This window comes from Rhincodon typus, chromosome 4 (genome assembly GCF_021869965.1).
Source record: "Rhincodon typus isolate 14 chromosome 4, sRhiTyp1.1, whole genome shotgun sequence".
NCBI lineage: Eukaryota > Metazoa > Chordata > Chondrichthyes > Orectolobiformes > Rhincodontidae > Rhincodon > Rhincodon typus.
Window position 1 is genome coordinate 120,946,632 of NC_063335.1, and position 23,526 is coordinate 120,970,157.

At 39.8% G+C, this 23,526-nt stretch overlaps 1 protein-coding gene across 1 annotated transcript in view; it reads left to right on the forward strand.

Moving 5' to 3' along the window:
* LOC109929757 (intermembrane lipid transfer protein VPS13B) overlaps positions 1–23,526 on the forward strand; it is a 310,493-nt gene that overhangs the window by 69,302 nt on the left and 217,665 nt on the right. Inside the window, exon 2 of the mRNA XM_048596229.1 lies at positions 14,370–14,479. Coding sequence (XP_048452186.1) covers positions 14,370–14,479 — 110 coding nt within the window. The remainder of the gene's footprint in view (positions 1–14,369; positions 14,480–23,526) is intronic.

A 23,526-nucleotide genomic window follows, 5' to 3' on the forward strand; every position in this document is an offset into this window, starting at 1 on the left:
ACCATTTCTGAAGAAGGGTCTAGGCCCAAAATGTCAGCCTTCCTGCTCCTCTGGTGCTGCTTGGCCTGCTGTGTTCATCCAGCTCTACACCTTGTTATCTCAAGGAAAAATCTCTGCTGGTTGGGGTCATACCTATCACACAGTAAGATGATTGTGGATGTTGGAGGTCAATATCTTAGCCCCAGGACATCACTGCAGAAGTTTCTCAGCATAGTGTCCTTGGCCCAACCATCTTCAGGTGTTTCGTCAATGACCTTCTGTCAATTTGAGACATTTAGGGTGTAGAAGGAGTTAAGATTTAGATTATCAATAACAATTCATTCTTTTTTGTATAACTGACTATTTAAAATAGAGTGTAGTTATTAGGATTCAATTTGTTTGATCTAGTTGTAGTAAAATTCTTTTGTTTTAAAATATGAACCTAGTAGTTTCATTCTTTTATTTAAAACCTGAGTTTTCAGATTCTTAAAATCTAAACGTGCTACTGGGGTCTGTGTCATCATTATCTCCTGATTGTTGTAAAACAGCAGATCCTTTCACTGATTGAGAGCTGCTCCCGGTCTAATTTGATACTATAAAAGAACGCCATTCGTTTATAAGCAGTTATATGGCAGAAATTCATTGGGAATATGAAAATTCTTTTATTTCAATAAACTGGGGAAAAGGCATGGAGCTCTCAGATTTTTCGAAGTTGGAGGGTGAGATGTTAATCATTTTCATATGAACATTTCCATTCAAAAATTAACTTGCTCTTTTTGACCATTCTACAGTTGGTGAAATAACAGAAATATCTATCAATTTATTAAATTCAAGCTGCAAAGCACAGCTGTTCTCTCCCTTTATCATTCTCTCTCTTTCTCTCTTGCACACTCATCCACTCACAACTTCTATCTAAAGGTAATTCTGAGTTTGCATGTCCGGCTCCTCTCACAAGTGGAGGTGATGGGCCGGTGGTATTGTCTTGAGTGAGTAATCCAGGGACCCATCTGGTTCATGGATGTCTTTTGGGGAAGGGAATTGCTGGCCTACATGTCAATCCAGACCCATGTAAATGTGGTTGAGTCTTGACTGTTTTCTGAAATGGCCACGCAAGACACTCAGTTGTATCCAAGGACAACATGGGGTAGAAAATGCTGGCCAGCCAGCAATGCCCACATCCCACAAATGAATAAAATAAAAACCACGGTTAAATTTGAATGCTGGTTAATTTTCACGAGACTTGGAAAAAGCAAATATTTTTCTACTAACACCTTTTGAATTCTAAATCCAGTTGCTAAGCATTCTAATCAGCTATATGCTTCTCTTTCAACAGAGAAGATCTTTGGAGTAATTTTTTCTGTGGAACTTTTACTGAACAGAAGCTTTTTTGAAAATAAAGGTGTCCAAAAGCTGGACAAATTGATATTTACTTTTATACCCTGAGAAAAGGTCTTCTCTCTAAGAGAATCTATTATATAAGTTGATACAGTTCCCCCACATTTCTAGCTTCTAGCCATACTCTTTAAATTATGGCCAAATTATGTCAGCCAGTGAATTGGACTTGCAGCCAAATGATGTATTTTTGAACAGACAGCAAAGTAAACCAAATTTACTTACTAAGCAAACAGCAAAGCAAACATAGGCTATTTCCAGAGTTTATTGTAAGTGATTACTAACAAACAGAGATTCATTTGTAAAATCATTCCCAGCAATTTATGGCAACAGCAGTCCTTGGGCATGATTGACGCGATAATCACCCTCTCTTCTTCAATCTGCCAGGAATGTTGGTGTCACTATATGCAGTAAATGTTGGCTACTCACAACACTGCCTTTGGGCTCAAAGCCAATATCTGGAAAAAGTATTAGTTTCAGGGTTTAAACAGATGGAAGCTTCTCTGTATGGTGAGGATAAAGGTGCAAAAAGACATCAAATTAATTTTGAACCTACCTCTGATCATTTAGTTCTATTTTGATCTTTACAAACTTCTCCACAAGTTTGCAAACATTGGCCAAGGTTTTTATTCAGCACCAAACTGCTGTTGACCTTTCAGAAAACTGCCCTCGAAGGTCTAGCACTTTGTGCTGCGTGTCCTCCCTTTCTCATTCTGCCACAAAATGGAAGGGAGTTCTTGTGATCCAGCAATGATGTTATCGAGCAGCCAAAGTAGTCAGTCACATTGAAGAATTCTCAGACAGCAAGTCAGGGACTGAAATGTAATTATCATTCGCAGTTTTGGAGAAAGCAATATGAGTAGGTACATACATGAGAAAAGACAGAAGCTGAAATACCATCAACTTGATATTTAACATTTTGTTTCAGACCTGTGGAACTTTTGTACAGTAGAAATGTGATTTTTTATTCACAGATTTGAGAAAAGAAGGGTTACTCAGGACTAGTTGCATTCATTCAACAAGGTCAGAGTTTGATTTGTAGAGATATTGCAGCATAAAAGGGAAAGTTCAAGTCAGTTTAACTGATTTTGAAGATTGCTATCTGCAAGGACTTTAAAAGTGCCCCATGCAAGAGGGAGTAGTTAGTAACCAACAAGACCTTCTGATCCTACATATTTTAGCAGTGCAAGTGCAGACTCATGCTGGTTAGTACCAATGATTTCACTATGATTAAAACTGCACAATCCGTGCCTATAATTGAGGCTGAAGTGCAAACAATATGACACATAGAACTATTACAGATGACACATAGGCACCTCATCTAAGGAAAGATATATTGGCATTGGAGGCAGTCCAGAGAAGTTTCATTTGGTTGATCCGGGTATGGAGGGTATGTTTTATGAGGACAGGTTGAGTAGATCAGCCCAGTACTCATTGGAATTTAGAAAAATGATTCTTAGGGGACATGACAGGGAGATGCAAAAATTGCATCTCCTTGTGGGAATATCTAGGACCATAGGGCATAACCTCAGAGTAAGAGATTTAAGTTTAAGACAGGGATGAGGAGAAATTTCTTCTCTGAGGGTAGTGAATCTATATAATTCTTTACTGCAGAGGGTCATTGAGGTTGGGTAATTAAAAATCTGTCTATTTTAGCCTCAGATATACTTAATCTGTGAGGGAATCAGAGATTATGGGGAAAAGGCAGGAAAGTGGAGTTGACGGTTATCAGATCATCCATGATCTCATTGCATGGCAGGTCAGCCTCGATGGGCTGAATGGCCTATTTATGCTCTCAAGTTTTTTTGGATTTCAGGTGAGTTGATTTGTGCATTGAGCAATTTGGGTGAAGCTGGGTTGAGTGGGATAATGGATTGTTTGGAACGTGGGGTAGAGTGACGTGTGAAGCAGTGAAGCCAGTAACTAGTTCAGATCTACATTGCGCAAATGCAGCACTGAGCTGAAATGTCCAGGTTTTAAAAAAATAATTTTACTCTGTTAAAATTGATGCATGGAAGGTGATCAAATGTTTTTGAATGCCACCTGTTTTGAATGCTGGGTTTGAGGTACTCTACCTGTATGATGTTACCAGCTGACAGCTCATGCTATTGTTAGGAAGTGGTGAGGTTTGTTTTAATGAGAATTGTATCGAGTAGAGCAAATTTTCCTCCCCTAAATGAAGCTGCCTGTTTCTGTGAGCCTACAAACTATCATGGCCCTTGAGCATTGCAGATTGTGTTAGCCCCTGTCTATTTCAGTTTGTAGCTCAGAAGTCATTTTCTAATTACTGTATAAAAGAAACACATTGTTTTACGGTTCCATGAATTTGATGATTATCTTTTATGTCCTTAAATGCCGGTTCTAACTTTGTATTTCAAGATTTAAGCTGATCTGAAAAGTTTGGGTTTCAGCTTTAAGGTTGGTTTTATCTCAGAAAGTTGCATGGCGTTTCCAACCACATGCATCTGTGCATTTGCAGAATTTTCCAGGCTGCAGTCTGTACCTCAACTAGCATTGAAAGGGTAGAAGGAGCTTTTTTTTTTGGTTTGTGAGGTTCTTTGATTTATTTTCCCCAAAAAGATTTGAGGCAAACCGAAATTTGAATTTGCAAAGGACTTATTACAGGCAGGTGTTGTTTAAAATAACGGAAACTGTTTTTATTGCGAAATGCCCAGTTAGATAAGAACACTGATTAATGCACCTTATTAATGATAAGCAGCAGCTGTGGTTTCTTTATTTTCCTTTCTAACTGCTAACAAAGATTGTTTATTACATGTGGATTTCTGTTCCTTTCTATTGAAAGGTATAAAATTACACCAGAAACATCTCAAATGAAACTTTTTGGGATGGCAGTTTCATTTTCTTAAGAACTAGGAAATTAAACCAGCAATAATGGTTTAATTTTCTGAATAGTAATTTTTGGTTTCTTTACAGAAATTTGTGTCTGTTAGAGATCATAATGTCAAGTAAATTATTTCACTGGTAATGTAACCTTTTAAATGTATTCTTTCATAGGATGAGGGCATTGCTGGCAAAGCCAACTTCTGTTGCTTATCTGTGGTTACTGTTCAGGAGGTGGTGATGAGCTGCCTGTTGAAGTACTGCGTTCTATCTGGTGTAGGTCCACTCACGGTGCCATTAGGAAGAATGTGGTTCCAAATCAGGATGGTATGTGTCTTTGAGAGGAACTTGCAGGTGGTGGCATTTTGTCATGTAAGCAAACATACTACGCTTAAGCTGCTGGGGAGAAATGGCTCTATGCGAAGTTGATCAATGTTATCTTCTCTTTCCATGGAAACATGATGGATAAAGTCTGCTATAATTAGGCAACATGGATCTGCCGTGGAGGCAAACAAAACTGTGTTCCGACACTGGCATTCTTTGCTACATTCTTGTTTTTGCTGCTTCATTTTGTTTATATTGTGGGAGTGAGCATTACTGACAAGTCAGCATGTATTGCCTGTCCCCATTTGCCCTTGAACTGAGTCAAAGGACAGTTGAGAGTTCACAATTTTGCTGTGGGTCTGGAGTCTCCACCAGGCCAGATCAGGTAAGAATGGCAGGTATCCTTCTTGAAAGGACATAAGTGAACCATATAGATTTTATGACAATTGACAGTAGTTCCATGGTTACCATTAGACTAGCATTAATTCCAGATATGCCTTTGGGTTATCTGTGGGGGCATTTACTTCCATACCAGAGTTGATGGAAAGCTGTTCAGCCACCCGTGCCCGAGGTCAAAGATACACCAAATCTGGTTTTGTCTTCAACATCAGGAAAATGAATGTCATGGTCCAGGATGTTGCCATAGTGCTACCTATCAGCATTGACAATACTGGAGCTCGTTGATAGTTTCACATTTTTACGTTCCACAGTTACCAGTAAATCTATCACTTGATGCTGCTGCATCCAAGCTTAAGAAAACAGTGTGGAGCAACAGTGACTGAGAACATTAAACTGTGAGTATATGAAGCCTGCATTTTCAGCTCATTTCTCTACAGTGGAGATCTGGGCAGCATGCGCTAAACAGGAGAAAAAGCTAAACATTTTCCACCTTAATTGTCGACCTCTATTGGCAGGATGAGCTCAGCAAGGTCAGATGAGCTCCAGGAATATGCTAATTCCATCAGTGAGCACTCATTAAATACAAGAACATCTGGCTCGGATATGTTCATCAGTTGGTTGATAGTAGTGTGACCAAAGACGACTTTTAAGGTAAACTGGACACTGCCAAACTCCTAGGTCTATATGAAAATGTTAGACATTGACAGTGACACCTGGAAGACAGTCACGGATGGCTGTAACCTTTGGAAGCTGATTGTTTATTTGGAAGGGCTTTGAAAGAGATGAGCAGAAATAGAGAGCTTAGCTGGCTGAGAAAAGAAGCCACAGAAAACAGAGAACAGCGAGTTGTGCACCTGCCCAGACCCACTGTGTTTCTCTGCAGCAAATGTAACAGAGACAACAGTTTTAGAGTGGAGTTTCTGATCCACTAAGCCAGCAGGCTTAACATGGTGTTGACCTCCATGGCACAAACAATCGTTTTAGAAGACCGTAGTAGGTATTGAACTTGTTGAGGCACATCCTGGATTGTAGCACATGTGAAGTTTCCTTACTGGTTTGGTTCAGGTTACTGAACCAAAGTTCATATTTAGCAGGCCAATTCCATAAATGCCTAATTCCTTTGTCCCCTGCAACTGAATATGACCACTTTGCCACTCTTGTGAGTTGAAAATTATCTCTTTATAAAACCACTTCAACTGTACTGTTTTCTGCCCATCACCTTCATTCCATCTTTTTTGTTCAATCTGTATCCTTGTCTTCAACTGTAAAACACATTCTAGTATCTCTTTATGCCTGAGGAACGTGAAGCAAAATTCCTTTGCAGTGGCATGTGTGATGCACTTAGCATTTTACAAATTTTCACTCCCTAAAATGACATTGTATTCTGAATCATTTTATCTCGATACTTGATAACTAGGATTGATGTTCTTGACTTAACCTGTGGAGCTGTTTGCATCATTTATATAAGTACATGGCAGGACTATTACACCCAAGACTAACTCAATTTTCTCTGTAGCAGCTAATTCCTAATGGACAAATTACAATGTCATCAAATTAGACTGGTGGTTTGTCTTCCTATATTGGGCAAATTATGAGCATTTTGATTGGTGACACATTACAGTGAGCAAATAATGAATTAACAGCACTCTCTATTTCCCTCAATGTAGAGTATGATATTTGTCAAGAGTTATTTGAATGGTTGCAATTGCAAGTGCTTCCATATGTCTGCTAGCTTCTGCTTTTCAGAGTGAGTTTACAGATGAAAGCTGATGATGGGTTCCATGCTGTTCTTACTGTATGACTGCATTTATCATAAAGAATGACCATCTTCCGATTATCAGTGTTATTAGTGCTGTCCAGTAATTTACCAATTACCAAGATTTGGAAGTCCTGAAGGTGAAAACTATGAGAAGGATACTGTGATTGACTTTTACTCGTTATTATCTTTGCTCTTCTGTGAACATAAGAGAGAGAACAAAAAATAACACAGCACAGGAACAGGTCCTTCGGCCCACCAAATCTGTGCCGAAACATGACACCTTCCTAAACTAAAAGCCTTTTGCCTCCATACAGTCCATATCCCTCTATACCAGAAGCTGGTATCCCACCACCCAGTATCCCTTTATTTACACGTGGAGAATTCTTAACACTGATTGAGCTCCCTCGGAGCCAGCTCTCAGAGTGAACAGAATGTCTAACACTCCTGTTCTTATCTGTCAGCCAGGGCTTTCTGATTGGACCAGAATAGCAGCCCCAATCAGGGAACTCACATTCTATGAGTTCCACTGGCTGACGTTGTTACAATCTCTCTACAGCTATTTTATCTGCTTCTACCACCTCCTCTGGCAGTGCATTCCAGGCACTTACCAACCTCTGTGTAAAAAAAAAAAAAGCCTTGCCTCTCACATCTTGTTTAAATTTTTCCCGTTTTACTTTATATCTATGTACCCTAGTAGTCGACAATTCTACCTTGGGTAAAAAGATTCTGAGTATCCATTCTACCCATGCCTCTCAACTTTTAAACCTCTAACAGGTCGCCCCTCAGATTCAGATGTTCAAGTGAAAACAAGCTGGGTTTGTCCACTTTCTCCTCATAGCTAATCGTCTCCAAACCAGGCAACATCCTGGTAAACCTTTTCTGTACCCTCTCCAAAGCCTCCACATCCTTCTGGTAGTGTGGTGACCAGAACTGCACAAAATATTCTAATTAATGAGAGTGTTAAGATTTCCATGGAATAGGAAACAGGATTAACAAAATAACCTGCTAAAAATGTTTTAAAATTAATCCGTCCATATATGTTTATTTTCAATTAGCAAATAAGACAAAATTCATCAGATAGGCCAAACAAAGAACGTTCTTTTCATTTACTGGAATTATCATCAGTTCATATCTGATTTTTTTTTCCACCTACTTGTTCACTGTCGCTGCATAGATGATTATTGGTTCGAGATAAGAAATCTTAGTTGTTAAGATAACTTGGAGATGTCCAGATTATTTTCTTTGTGGAAGATCAGGCTCAGAAGAGATTCAGGTCGAGTGTTCAAAATCATGAAGCATGTGAAGAAAATATTATTGCTCATAAAAGAATCAGGAATAAGGGAGTACAGATTTTTGGTAATTTGTAATAATGTAAATGAGATGTGGGAGAAAAAAATTTTTTAAACAGCGTGTAGTTTGGGTCTGGAATGCCCTGTCTGAAAGTACGGTGGAGGCAGGTTTAATTACAGCATTCAAGAAGGCATCATATGATTGTTTAAATAAGAGCAGTGTGAAGGGACATAGTGTTATAGGGTAAAGCAGGAGAATGCCATAAGTTATGATGTTCATTTGCAGAACTGATGCAGGCACAATGGGCTGAATGGCCTCCTCCTGCACAGTAACAATTCTGAGATGTTAAGATGTGTTTTTGGATAGGCAGGATCATTCCTGAAGAGCATAGTATATCATTTTAATATTTGCTTCAAAGATAGGACTAATTACTCACATGTCTACTAGGGAAATTAGCATAAATAAAACTTATTTTTAAAAATTTTGGCAAATAATGTTTGCTTTCTTAGGTGATGCACTGGTAAGTATCATTTCAAACAACATACATCTTGTTGCAGCTGTGTCCCTTTTATTTGACAGTTGAGGATTGCCGAAGCTGTTAGATTAATAATGTTTTCTTGAATAGGGATCAAAGATAGTGGAGGCTTTTGTCTTAATACATAATAAGTAAAGAATAAGATTTTCCTGTTTGAACTTTGAATCACTTGCCTTTTTGTGTCTGGTTCACTGTTTGAGGGAAGATAAAATGTAGGACATTCTGTCCCTGAGAAATTGCAGCTTTACAAGGAAATGGTATTGGCTTGTCAAATGTATTCTAAAACCACCAGTAACTGCACATGTTTTTTTTAATACGTTTCAATTGAGATCTGCAATTTTTACTTCAGCTTTCATTCTTATACTGGGGATGCAACTAAAAATGATTGCGGTATCCTGGGACAGCTAATTGCTAAAGCCTGTGTGGAATGTGGATCACTGAGCCACTTTGGCAGTGAGCTGAGTAACAATGCACACTTTTTTCCTGGCTGAGCCTGAACTAAAATTAAGCAGAGCGAGATATTTTCCCCCTCTGTGATTTACAGCAGATTTGTTGTGAGTCAACCTAATATCCAGTGTTAATAGCTTGGACTCCCTCGCACAAAGAAGTCAGTATTTCTATATTGTTTCTAGAACCTTTGATACAGATCTTGTGTCCTCAAAGAACAGTTACAAGTTAAGTTGTTAATTGAACTGCTGAATTTTTGTCATCTGGGCCTGGGCTCATTTGAGTTGGACCCTGTCCTGTCTGAGAATCTGCCCAAACACCTGTTCAAATTCTTTATTTTTATGAGATCATTTGGATAGCGTAATTGCTAAGTGCTGTGCTTAAAATAGTCATGATGTGGAGGTGCTGGTGTTGGATTGGGGTGGACAAGGTCAGAAATCACATGACACCAGGTTATAGTCAAAAAGGTTTATGTGAAAACACAAGCTTTTGGAGCGTAGCCCCTTCATCAGGTGAAATGAGAAAAAAGCACACAGAACGCAGAATTTGTAAGTAAGAGATCAAAGGGTCACACAAATAAACCGCTAGTTCTCTCAGATCACTGACTTGAAAGAAATTCAGGGACTTACGTAGACGTATTAATCAATTAAAACTTTCTGATTAAAGATTTAACAGCATCTTGGGTTTGTTCAATACATCCTCACCAGTTGTGTGACCCTTTGATCTTTTACTTATAAATTCTGTGTTCTGTGTGCTTCTTTCTCACTTCACTTGATGAATGGGCTACGGTACAAAAGCTTGTGTTTTCAAATAAACCTATTGGACTATAACTTGGTGTTGTGAGATTTCTCAAAATAGTCACTGTTTAGATTGATTTCTGATATGTTAGTTTTGAGTTTCTTTTTCTTAAAAGGCCATTTTAATGTTTTTAACAGTAACATACAATTTGAATGTGCGTTTCCAGAATAATGCTACATCTGGTCGTAGCTGGTTGTTTTTATTTCATTCTAAATTTAATTATGTTTATAATGAACTTACAGTAAAAATAAAACACTGGGGAATTTATTACAAGTATCAGTCACACTTAACTGGTTCATTTAAACTGATCATGTGTGTATCCATCCTCTTTCCAACATTTTCTACTTTTCAACAGGAAGAATGATAAACTTGTATTTATGCAGCACCTTTTGCAACCACTGAATATCCTTAAGAACAAAGTTTTTTGAGAAGATTTGTAGCTCGGGTTGTGGATGGGGTTGTGGATGAGGTTGTAGACTTGCTTGCCGAGCTGGTGTGTTTGATTGTAAACGTTTTGTCACCCTGCTAGGTAACATTGTCAGTGTGCCTCCGGTGAAACGTTGGTGTTCTGTCCCACTTGTTATTTATATGCCTCGGTTTGCTGCGGTGGTTGGCATCACTTCTGGTTCTGTTTTTCAGTGGTTTGTATACCAGATCCAGTTCAGTGTGTTTGTTGATGGAGTTCCAGTTGGAATGCCAGGCCTCCAGGAATTCCCTGGCAGGTTTCTGTTTGGCTTGTGCTCTTGTGGATGTGTTGTCCCAGTTGAATTCGTGTCCTCCTTTGTCCAAGTGTATTGAGACCAGTCAGAATTAGTCATGTCTCTTGGTGGCGCGTTGATGTTCATGTATCCTTATTGTCAATTTTCTTCCAGTTTGGCCTATTTTGATGTTTCTCACAGTCCTTGCATGGTATTTTGTATATTACTTTAGTTTTATTGGTTGTGGGTATGGGATCCTTTACGTTCATCAGTAGCTGTCGCAGGGTAGTTGTTGGTTTGTGGGCTACTCTGATACCTAGGGCTCTGAGTAGTCTTGTGGTCATCTCTGATATGTCTCTGTACGGTAGGGTGACTAGTATGTCTGGCTGTGTTGTGTTGACTTGTTGTGGTCTGTTGCGGAGGTAATGGTAGCTTGTGCTTTTTTTGGTATCTGTTCCTTTTTAAAAACTCTGTATAAGTGCTCCTGTTCTGTTTGCACAGTTCTGGGTTGCTGTAGTGTGTTGTGGTCCATTTAGATAATGTCCTGATGCAGCTCCATTTAAGGTAGAGTTAGAGTAGCCGGGAAGAACCTGTTTCCCTTTGTAAGAGGGAAAAAAACCAGGAATCATAGACTCAAGCTAAGTGGCAGAGGATCAGAGGAGATGTGAAGAAAAACTTTTTTACGGCTGTATCATTTCTATGGTTGTATGGATGAATAAACCATATGCCTATTCTAACCCTACTTTCCTGCACCCTCGTATGTAGCCTTGCAGGTTTCACACTCAAAAGTGCAATTCCAGTTTTCTTTTAAGTAAGTTGAGTGTTTCTGCCTCAACCACCAAATTGCCCAGTAAATTCTTGGTACCAGCCGTCTTCTGGGTGAATAGGTGTTTTTTCATGCCTCTTCTGCCAATCACCATAAATCTGTGGCATCTAGTAATAGATCTCTCCACTACTGGAAATGAGTCCTTCCTGTCCACTCTATTCAAGGCCCTCGTTTTGTAATTTTGAAAAAAAATGAATTTCTGTTATTCAGCATTTACCACGAGACATAGAAATGAATGTACAGAGATAAAAGTCATCTTGTCTTAAACTTTGTAATGCCAGAAGTATTTTTTTTGCAAACTTGTAATTTGAAGTGAATAATTCCTTGCAATACCTGACAAGCTTTGTAGCACTCCAGAGTATTTCTCACATTCATTCACTAGAATGGTTCTTGCTGACAGGAGTGGGATTCTGTTTAAATAACACATTGCTTGCTGGAAGTCATGGTCAATTGAACACATTTTATTAGGTATATGCTTGTAGATATTTGCATATTTTACTCATTATTCTTTGCAGTTGATTTGGCCATATGGTGCCTGGGTCAGTGGAGAATATCAGAAAATTTGGAGGTAGATCTATTTCTGGCTTATGCCGAATAGTATAATTTGGCCCCCATATTGACTCCAGGAGACACTTATTGTATTCATGACCACACTACTGAATTGAAGCCAGCCAATATTCTTTTAAATCTTAGCTCAGGCAGGATCCTGTGAAGTTGCACATGTACCGGCATTTGCTCTCAATAATCAAAACAAATCTTACTATCGACTAATTTTAATGTTCTTCCCAAGGTGAGTTTAAAGGCAGGAGGCATTTATTTGAATTTGTCAGTTTTAAAATGGTGTTTAGATAATTTAGATTAGTTCAATTGGTTTAGCCTGCCAAATCAAATTTCTTGATTTAATGCATGAAACGGGTTTAGCTCAGATTACTGCTTCCTAAACTCTTTCCCAATATGACTTTATTTTGAAGTTTGAAAGTTGTTTCGATCCCTTGATGAGTGGGGAAATGGTAGGAAATCTACATGAGAGCACTGCCTTGGAACACATGATTCCAAAATCTCACTTCACGATCCCTCTTGAGGTCCCAATCCCCACTTTGGGGAGCACTTGTTTAGACGTTCCAAATTCAACAGCTATTCTATCAGACAAGACTAGAAAATGAAATTAAAGATTAATAACATTTTTTTATTGAGTATAATTGAGCAGAACAGTTCACCCTTCCTCAGAAGCATTCTGAAGAAGGGTCAGTGGACCTGAAATGTTAACTCTGATTTCTTTTCATCGATGCTGCCAGACCTGCTGAGCTTTTCCAGCAACTTTTGTTTTGTTTCTGATTTACAGCATCGGCAGTTCTTTCGGTTTTTATTTAGAACAGTTCACTCTACGGCTAAGGTCTATTTAAGTAATGAACAAAAGGCACCAAAATTACCTCATCAAAAATACAAGACCGATTTCAAATTGGATATGCACTCCCCGTCTCGCAGGCTGGCAAACTCTTACTTTCTTGAATCAAAACACCTCCAATTTTTGTGCTGACCAAATCTCGATAACTGCCTGAAAATTCGCCTTGCTTAGATGAATGTCAGTCCTGGTGTGAGGCGAGAACGCGCTCCACTTAGAATAGAACAGAAATTTATTTTCACGTGTACCTTTACATGAAAAATACAGTGTGAAGTTTTATAAGTCACCTACATCAATGACTGAAGTCATACAAAATAATAAATAAAAGTAAAATTAAGATAGAATTCATCATAGTTCAGTTAACCGCTCCTGGGCTCAGGGAAAGCTGATTTAGGTGTGATGGAATACCCTGAAGATGCAGCCGGGACGAGACCGCTGTGCCGGGCCACTGGAATACTAGGCCAGAAGCCTCTGCCGAAGAAGTCTGGCATGCTGGGCTGAGACTGCCATTCCTGGATGAGACCGCCTGCTGGACCACTGAAATACCTGGACACCAAAGAGGAAGACCTCCACACCAGGACAAGCCTGCCATGCCGGGATAAGACTGTCATAACAGGAGACTGTCATGTCGGGAGACTGACACACGGAGACTGCCGTGCTGGGCCGAGACTGGCTTTCTTCTCCTTCAGGTGCCTGGGCCTAGCTTCGGACCTGGAGCTTCGGCCTAGCCTGTGAGTCCAGGCCAGGGGAGTCAGTGCGGGACCTGTTCCTTGCTCCTTGGGACACCCCAGACTAGGTTGGAGCAGTGTCCAGCTCACACTGGTGTTGCTGCCACTGCCGCTGACGCCAGAGACTTCTACAGGGCCCTTGAGAACTTAAAAACATGACTTTTGAAACCATTTATGCCTAATTTAGAATTGACTCTTGACCGCCTCCCTTAATTAAGATTGTTGAAATTGAATTTTCTGATAATATCAACAATTATTTTTGGCAGGATTTAAGATTTCTTTGGTTCTGTCCATGTGTGTATGTTGCCTCTTGCTTGAATGGAATGAAGTGTGCTCGTGTTTTTACTTCATCTTGAACATGAGCAAGCTCTCTTTTTTATAACTTGAGTTTCAAGGGCAGTGCTACTGATAAGACGTTGGAGGTGCTTTGGTCAGGGAATTCCCATAGTCTGTTTTAACAAAACTTCTTAAAATAAAGATAGTTAATGAAATTAGTAGAAATTAATAAAAATGCAGCCTTCACCACCAATTTGTTAATTAACCTTCGATGACAGTATGATTGAGGAGCTTCAAACCATTCATTTGTTACTGGCTGGTTGTCAATCATAATTCCAGTTTGTCAGTGTTCTGAGATTGTCATTGGAAGCACAAGATGGCTTTCTGGTTTTGTTAGACCAGCAGAATCTACTTGTTTGTAAAGGGTTCCTAAAAATGGTCAACTTTTGCAAACTAAATCCAGACCTAGAAAGGTCAAGCCCAGGTCAGCTTACAAGTTGTCCAATTATGAATAGTTCACATTAATATTAGAGGACTGGAACTCAGATAAAATTTCAGTTTTTCATTGTAGCCTAACTTAGATTTGCTATGATTTCAAGTTAACAGAGCTAACCCACTGACTGTGATGCCTAATTAGTAATTTTATTAAACAATGATGTCTTTATTTCCTTCTAGGTGCTGTTCTTTTGGCCTGTGTGCAGGGAATTGCAGTCAATGTGGACCCAATCTTTTATGTATGGCTTCTTCAGCTGCCTCAGAAAATGAACGTGAAACATAGATCACAGGTAATGAGATCATGATGGGATGAGTGTCTGAAGATTGCAGTTTTTCTGCATTTATTTTGTCATGAACATCGTGCTCTGTAATATTATTGAAACCAAATACTATAGTGTAATATTCTGGCATTGCAATGAGAACAAACAGTAATTGGTATTATAATTGGGTTAAAGTTTATAATAGGTATTGTACATTAGTATATTCCCGCTGTCTAAAAATGGACATAAAAATAAAAATCTGTAAGATTTCTGATATGGCACACGCTCGTTTATAAATCTATACATGTCATTGTTCATAGTGTAAAGAGCAATATCCACATTTTTAATGGAAATGTAGATGCTAAAATGTTTTGAGTTGAGTGCCTTACCTGATCCAAATTAGCATTTTTCAAACAATGGAGTTAAAGTTTTATGACAAAGAGCATGTCCCTAGCATGTTCTGTTTTGTTAGAAAGTACAAAAGTTGTAGAAGACAGAGTAAGATAGAGTGTCTTTCCTCATTACTTTTAACATCAAACATTTAAACTATAATTGTTACTTTTTTCTGAATAGTGAATGATTAACTTGGCTATATTTACTTACAACAGTGGGAACTATGTACCGGCTCAGATGTACATGTCCGGAAGCCAATCACAAAGCGCCAAAATCAGTATCTTCAGGAGAGATCCTGGAGAAAGTCAATAATCACTGCTGCTGAATACGTAGTCTGTTCAATCAGGCGAAAATGGTATAGTGGTTATGTCACCAGTAATCCAGTGTCCCAGATTGATGTTCACATAGATTCGAACCCCACCATGCAAGCTGGTGAAATTTGAATTGAATTGAATTGAAAAGTGAAATTAATGTAGTGGAGACTGCTGTTGATTGTCTTAAAAATCCAACCAGTTCACTAATGTTGTTTATGGAAGAAAATCTGCTGTCCTTACCTGGTCTGGCTCACATGTTACTCCGGACCTGTAGCAATGTGTTTAACTCTTAACTGCCCTTTAGGGTTGGGTAATAAATGCTGGCCTTGCCAGCAATGCCCACGCTCCATGAATGAGTATAAGAATACCGTAATTATCTGATGCTGTTAGGCCCTTATTACCTCATCAGCTGATTCGCTTAAACCCCCTTCTCTGTTTTGCTATTGAAGCATGAACTGCCTCTCACTTGAAGTTCCTCCAAATTGCCTTGCGGTACTGCAACATTGTTTGATAGTTATTTCCAGCCACTGCATTTCTTTTTGCGTGAGCTGAGATTTAAAAATTAGTAAGCATTATGAGATTAAAAATATAGGTAAACATATTATAAATAAAATGAAGACAGCTCCTTTAGTGCTGCAGAACAGAGTGAACTTGTGGAATGCAATCCCCAAGGCATCCGTAAAAAATGCCACATTACTACTTAATAAAAATGAAATTTGGTTTATTTGTTCGCAGTAAATCATAGCTTGGGCATTGCCCTTTATGGCAGTAGAATAGCTGTGATTATTTAACAATTATTTCCTCATTCACTTTGAGTACCACCATAGGAAATGTATGCAAAAATGCAGATATGTACTGGCAATAATTGAAATTACAGTTAACAAATAATATAAATATATAAGCATGTTGTAATAATGTATTCTGGTCAACCACATTTTTCTATAAAATACACAAAACACTTGCATGCCACATAACACTATGTTCTTTGTCAAAATCAAGAGGACCAATTGAAATAAATAGTTCCATCAATTTTTATTTTCCTTACTGAGATTTGAAAATTGAACTTAATTTATTGTTTGCTTTCAGCTGGTCAGTCATGGTATTTCATTGCATTTCAAGAAAGATTGAAACCAGCAGTAATTTTATTAAAGAGAAAGTCCGCACAACTTCGGAAACTAGCCCTATTAATGAGCTGCTTTTTAAATGAGTATATAAAATTTGACTGGTTTATACATGACATTGGGCATTTTTTAATGTTCCATCCTGTCATTTAGCATATTCCTAATATATTTGGTGTGGTTGAAATGGCAGAGTCAATTTCCTTTAGCTCACATCTAATTATATTACATACAAAAGGTGTTTTTCTTCTTGCCAATGATACACCCCACTATTCTGAATTCATTGACTTTTTATTGCGATATGTTTCTCTGGATGCTAGGCATCCACAATACCTTATTGAAGTGAGACAACAAGGTGTAGAGCTGGATGAACACAGCAGGCCAAGCAGCATCAGATTCTCCGATTCTCCAACATCGGCAGTTCCCACTACCACTATATTGAAGTGGCCATTATTTGTGTGTGAATGTCAGAAATAACTTTAAGAAGAGATGGTAGGGTAAGTGATAAGGTCACTAAACTAGTAATCCAGAGGCTTGGGTAGTGTTTTGGGAAAATTGTTTCAAATCCCATTACAAAAGCCATCTTAACTGGTGTCACTCGGGAGGATTTAAACTAGCTTGGCAGGGGATTGGTAACCAAAGCAAAGATGAATAGACTGAAAGGGAACTAGAGAATACAGCCAGTAAGACTCCGAGGAAGAGCAGGCGGGGTGTGGTTGAGGATCTGATGGACTGAAGTGCGTCTGTTTCAATGCAAGTATAACAGGTAAGGCAGATAAACTTAGAGCTTGGATTAGTACTTGGAACTATGATGTTGTTGCTATTACAGGGATTTGGTTAAGGGAGGGACAGGATTGGCAGCTTAACGTTCCAGGATACGGATTTTTCAGGCGGGATAGAGGGGGATATAAAAGGCGTGGGGGAGTTGCACTACGTGTTAAGGAAAATTTCACAGCTGTACTGCGGGAGGACACCTCGGATGGCTCATATAGTGAAGCAATATGGGTAGAGCTCAGGAGCAGAAAGGGTGCAATCACAATGTTGGGGTTTACTACAGGCCTCCCAACAGCCAGCGGGAGATAGAAGAACAGATATGTAGGCAGATTTTGGCAAGATGTAAAAGTAACAGGGTTGTTGTCGTGGTGGTTTTAACTTCCCATATATTGACTAGGACTCACTTAGTGCTTGGGGCTTGGTTGGGGCAGAGTTTGTAAGGAGCATCCAGGAGGGCTGCTTGAAACAGTATGTAGATAGTCCAACTGGGGAAGGGGCTGTACTGGACCTAGTAATGGGGAATGCTTGGCCAGGTGGTTGACGTCTCAGTAGGGGAGCAGCTCGGGAACAGTGATCACAATTCAGTAAGTTTTAAGGTACTGATGGATAAAGATAGGTGTAGTTGTCAGTGAAGGTGTTAAATTGGGGGAAGGCTAGTTACAACAATATTAGGCAGAAACTGAAGAATGTAGATTGGAGGCAGATGTTTGAGGGCAAATTAACATCTGGTATGTGGGAGACTTTCAAGTGTAAGTTGCTGGGAACTCAGGACCGGCACTTTCCTTTAAGGATGAAAGATAAGTATGGCAAGTTTAGGGAACATTGGATAAGAAGAGATATTGTGAGCCTAATCAAAAAGAAAAAAAGAAGCATTTATCAAGGCTAGGAGGCTGGGAACACACAAAGCAAGGGTGGAAAGAAACTTAAGCAAAGAGTCAGGAGGACTAAAAGGAGTCATGAAAAGTCATTGGCCAACAGGATTAAGGAAAATCTCAAGGCTTTTTATACATCTATAAAGAGCAAGAGCATAGCCAGGTAGAGAGTTGGCCCACTTAAGGACAGGGAAGGGAATTTATGTGTGGAGCCAGAAGAAATGGGCGAGGTATTAAATGAGTACTTTGCATCAGTATTCACCATAGAGAAGGACTTGGTGGATGATGAGTCTGGGGTCATGTTGAGATCAAAAGGGAGGAGGTATTTTTCAAGACATTAAGGTAGACAAGTCCCCAGGGCCTGATGGGATATACCCCAGAATACTGAGAGAGGCAAGGGAGGAAATTGCTGCGGCCTTGAGGGAAATCTTTGTATCCTCACTGGCTACAGGGGAGGTCCCAGAGGATTGGAGAATAGCCAATGATGTTCCTTTGTTTAAGAAGGGTGGCAAGGATAATTCAGTTAATTACAGGCCGGTGAGCCTTACGTCAGTGGTAGGAAAATTATTGGAGAGGATTCTTCGAGACAGGATTTACTTCCACCTGGGAATCAGTGGGCGTATTAGCGAGAGGCAACGTGGTTTTGTGAAGGGGAGGTCATGTCTCACTAACTTGGTTGAGTTTTTTGAGGAAGTGACAAAGATGATCGATGAGGGTAGGACAGTGGATGTTGTCTACATGGACTTCAGTAAGGCCTTTGACAAGGTCCCTCATGGCAGGCTGATATAGAAGGTAAAGTTGCACGGGGTCAGAGGTGCGCTTGCAAGTTAGATTAAAAAAAACTGGCTCGGTCATAGAAGACAGAGGGTAGCAGTAGAAGTGTGCATTTCTGAATGGAGGGCTGTGACTCGTGGCGTTCATCAGGGATCAGTGTTGGGATCTTTTCTGTTTGTAATATATATAAGTGATTTGGAGGAGAATGTAACTGGTCTGATCAGTAAGTTTTCCGATGACACAAAGGTTGGTGAAATTGCAGATAGCGATGAGGACCGTCAAAGGATACAGCTGGATATAAATCGGTTGGTCACTAGGGCAGAGAGATGGCAGATGTAGTTTAATCCAGAAAAATGTGAGGTAATGCATTTTGGAAGATCTAATCCAGGTTGAAAATATAAAGTAAATGACAGAACCTTTAAGATTGCTGATAGGTAGAGGGATCTGGATGTACAGGTACCCAGGTCACTGAAAGTGGCAACACAGGTGGAAAAGGTCATCAACAAGGCATACGGCATGCTTGCCTTCATCCGCCAGGGCATTGAGTTTAAAAATTGGCAGGTAATGTTGCAGCTTTATAGAACCTTAATCAAGTTGCATTTGGAATATTGTGTTCAATTCTGGTCGCCACACTATCAGAAGGATGTGGTGGCTTTGGAGAGGGTACAGAAAAGATTTACCAGGATGTTGCCTGTTATGGAGGGCATTAGCTATGAGAAGAGGTTGGAGAAACTTGGGTTGTTCTCACTGGAATGATGGAGGTTGAGGGGTGACCTGATAGAGGTCTACAAGATTATGAGGGGCATGGACAGACCGGACAGTCAGAAGCTTTTTCCCAGGGTGGAAGAGTCAGTTACCAGGGGCCATGGGTTTAAGGTGCAAGGGGCAAGGTTTAAAGGTGATGTACATGACAAGATTTTTACACAGAGGGTGTTGGGTGCCTGGAACTTTCTGCCGGGGAGATAGTGGAACCAGATACTGTAGTGACTTTTAAAGGGCATCTTGAAAATACATGAATAGGATGGGAATAGAGGGATATGGTCCCTGGAAGGGTAGGCGGTTTTAGTTGTGACAGGCAGCATGTCGGTGCAGGCTTGGAGGGCCGAAGGGCTTGTTCCTGAACTGTAATTTTCTTTGTTCGTTGGTCTTTAACAAAATCCTTGATATATAACTAATCTCGTAATGATGGTTGTGACAACTATCATCAATTGTAATGAAAATTAATCTAGTTCACTAATATCTTTTTGGGAAGACAATCTGCTGCCCTTAACCTCGTTTGGTCTAAATGTGACTCGAGGCTTGACAACAGTGTGCTTAACTGCCCCTGGTAGTATTCAATAAAGTTTAACTGTAGGGTATTGGAGCTGCCTTTGTTTTGTCCTTTTGATGTTCAAACAAATGCACTCACACTTGCAACAATAATTACTGGACAAGGATTAGAAGTGCAAATGTTCGACTTTGGCCCTACTTTTGATGAACAATTCACAGTTTAGAGCTGGATGATCCTCATATGTTTGGCTTAGCCACTCCCTGATTAAATTTGAGCTATTGTAAAGCCTCAGCAAAAACCATGTTAAGGCACAGGTCTCAAAACACCAAAGAGAAACATGTACCCAAGAACTTTAAATAAGATTGTAAGATCTTTCTGTGTAAATTTGTATCTGTGAAATTTGATTTGTTTGCTTGGAGCTAGAATTGAAAGTTACAAATGGATATGGATAGGTCAGCTGAGTGGGCTAAAATTTGGCAGGTATAGTTTAATTTGGATCAGTGTGACGTTATTCTCTTTGGTCAGAAGACTAAAAAGACAACTTATTATCTAAATGGAAAGAAAATTCAGAGTGCTTTGTCGCAGAGGGAACTTGGTGTCCTTGAGCAAGAATCACAGAAAACTAGCATGCAGGTATATTAGGTAATAAGGAGATCATGTTTTGGCATTTATTGCTAAAGCAACAGAGTATAAAAGTAAGGAAGTGTAGGGCAGTTCAGAGTAGGTTCACTAGATTATCTCCAGAGATGAGGGGCTTGTCTTATAAGGAGAGATTGAGCCCATATATGCTCTAGAGTTTAGAAGAATGAAAGAAGATCTTGCGTATATAAGATGCTAAAAAGGATTGACAAAGTAAATGTAGAGTGGGTGTTTCCCCTTGTGTGGCAACTAGAGTGAGAGGTCATAGTTTTAGGCTAAGGGGTGGTAGATTTAAGGATTTTATAGGAGTGGGCAGGCAAATGGAATTGAGGCCAAGATGAGATCAGCCATGATCGTATTGAGTGATGGTGCGGATTCACGGGGCTGATTTGCCTATTCCTGCTCCTAGTTCTTATGTAGACCAGATAAGGTTCACTAGGCTGATCCCAGGTGTAGAGAGCTTGTCTTATGAGGAGAGGTTGAGTAGGTTGGGTATGTACTCACTGGAGTTTTAGAAGAATGAGAAGTGACCTTTCTGAAACATACAAGATTCTTAGGGAACTTGACATGGAAGATCCTTATGGGAGAGTCTAGGACCACAGGACATAATCTTAGAATAAGAGGCCACACGTTTAAGACAGAAATGAGGAGGAATATTTTCTCTCAGAGGCTTGTGAATCTATGAAATTCTTTACTGCAAAGGACTGTAGAGGCTTGGACATTAAGTATACTCAAGGCAAAGATAGTCAGATTTTATCATGAAATTGCAGGAAAGTGGAGTTGACAATTACATTTGGACCAAAAGTACAATGAATCCGGAAGTTTTGCCTTCTTGGCGTACCATCAATTCAGAGCAGGCTGGAAGGGCCAAATGGACTACTCCTACTCTGAGTTAGTTTATTTCTTAACAGATTTGGAACTGAGTTTGTGTTTGCATGTTCAGGTAGATATTAAAGATCCAATGGTGCTTCTTTTTCTCTAGGATACTAGGAAGCACTCTTCCCTCAATGTAAAAAAAGAGTCAAACAAACGATTGGCAATCATTACAATGCAGCCATAGGAAAATATTGTATGATGATCTGTATGAGCCTCTTGAGGTCCCTAGCAACACAGGGTTGGTCTTCAACCAGTTTGATACACTCTACATGATTTCAAGAAATAATGGAAGGCACTAGCTATTGCAAAAGCTTATGGACTCAAATAACATTCTGGCAGTAGTACTGAAGACTTGAGCTCCAGAACTAAGTATGCTCCTAGCTTAAACTGTTCAGGAACAGCAGTAACAAGGACATCTATCTGACCATGTGGAAACTCACCCAGGTATGTCCTGTGCAGAAAAAGCAGGAAAAATCTAAACTAACTAATTGCCTGCCCTCTCAATCTTCTCTCGATCATCAGCAAAGTGAATGAAGCTGTCAGTAACAGTGTTATCAAGCAATGCCTGCTCAGCAATAACCTGCTCACTGGTGCTCAGATTGGGTTCTGACCTCAAAACAGCCTTGGCCTAAACATGGTCTAGAGCTGAACTCCAGAAGTAAGGTAATGGACAGCAATGGAACATTTGTCTGATTGTGGTACTAAGGAGTTCCAGCTAAACTGGATTCGGTGGGAATAAGGGGGAAAGCTCTCCACTGGTTGATGGTAAATGTAGCACAAAGGAAGATGATTGTGGTGTTTGAGCTCATTCACTTCAGTCTCAGGACTTCATTGCAAGAGTCCCTCTGGGTGGTTCCCTAGACCCATCCATCTTCAGCTCCTTCATGAATACTCTCTCCACCATAAGGTCAGATGTGGGAATACGCACTGATGATTCTACGACATTGAGCACCTTTCATGACTTCTTAGATACCAAAGCAACTCGAGTCCATATACAGGTGAACATCTGGACTTGCTGATAAATGATGAGGAACATGCATGCTACGCATGGCCAGGCAATGACCATCTTCAATCGGAAACAGTCCGACCATCTTTCCTTAACATTCAACGGCGTTTGTATTATTGAGTCCTCGTCAACCTACTTTCTGTTGAATTACCTTTGACGAGAAACAGAACTGGATCATCCTTGAAAATACTGTGGCTGTATAAGCAGGTCAGAGGCTCAGGATTCTTTGTTGATTAACTTGCCATTTATCTGTCTAAGCTTCACCACCATCTGCAATGCATTTATCAGGAGTGTAATGGGATACTCTCCATTTTCCTGAATGGGTGCGGCTCCAAAAACACTTGAGAAGCTCAAAAGCAGTCAGTACAATGCAGTCCACTTCGTTGCCACCCCGTCCGCCACCATTAATGTTTACTTCCTCCACTGCTGATTGACAATACCGGCATTGTGCGCCATCTACAAAATGTTCTTCAGTAATTCACTAAGGCTCCTCTGAGAACACCTTTGAAACCTGCAACATTGATCACCTTGAACAACAATGCGTGGGTTCATTACATGTGCAAGTTTCCATCCAAGGCGCACACCTTTCTGACTACGTGGTCACTTCCTGTATAATCATTCCTCCTTTGTCACTGGGTCAAAATCGTGGCATTCACTTCTTAACAGAACCATGTGTGTCCCTACATCCCAAGCACTGCAGTGGTTGAAGAAAGCACTTCACTTTCTTCAGGCAAATAAGGAATGAGCAATAAACGCTGGCTCAGCCAGAGACACCCATAATCCCATGAATTATTTTTTAACATGCCACTGAATAGCTCACCCTAGTTTATTGTGTAAAGCATTCTGAGATATAATTTTTAAACGCTAAGCTACACGAATGGAAGTATTTCTTTCAGAAACACTTGCCCAGTTAATCTGTATCATAATATCAAACAGAATTGATTCCAATACTCTTTTCTTTGAAATTCTGCATCAGTTTTTACAGGACATCATGAAATGCTAGTGACAGTAGGAACAGCAGATGCTGGAGAATCTGAGATA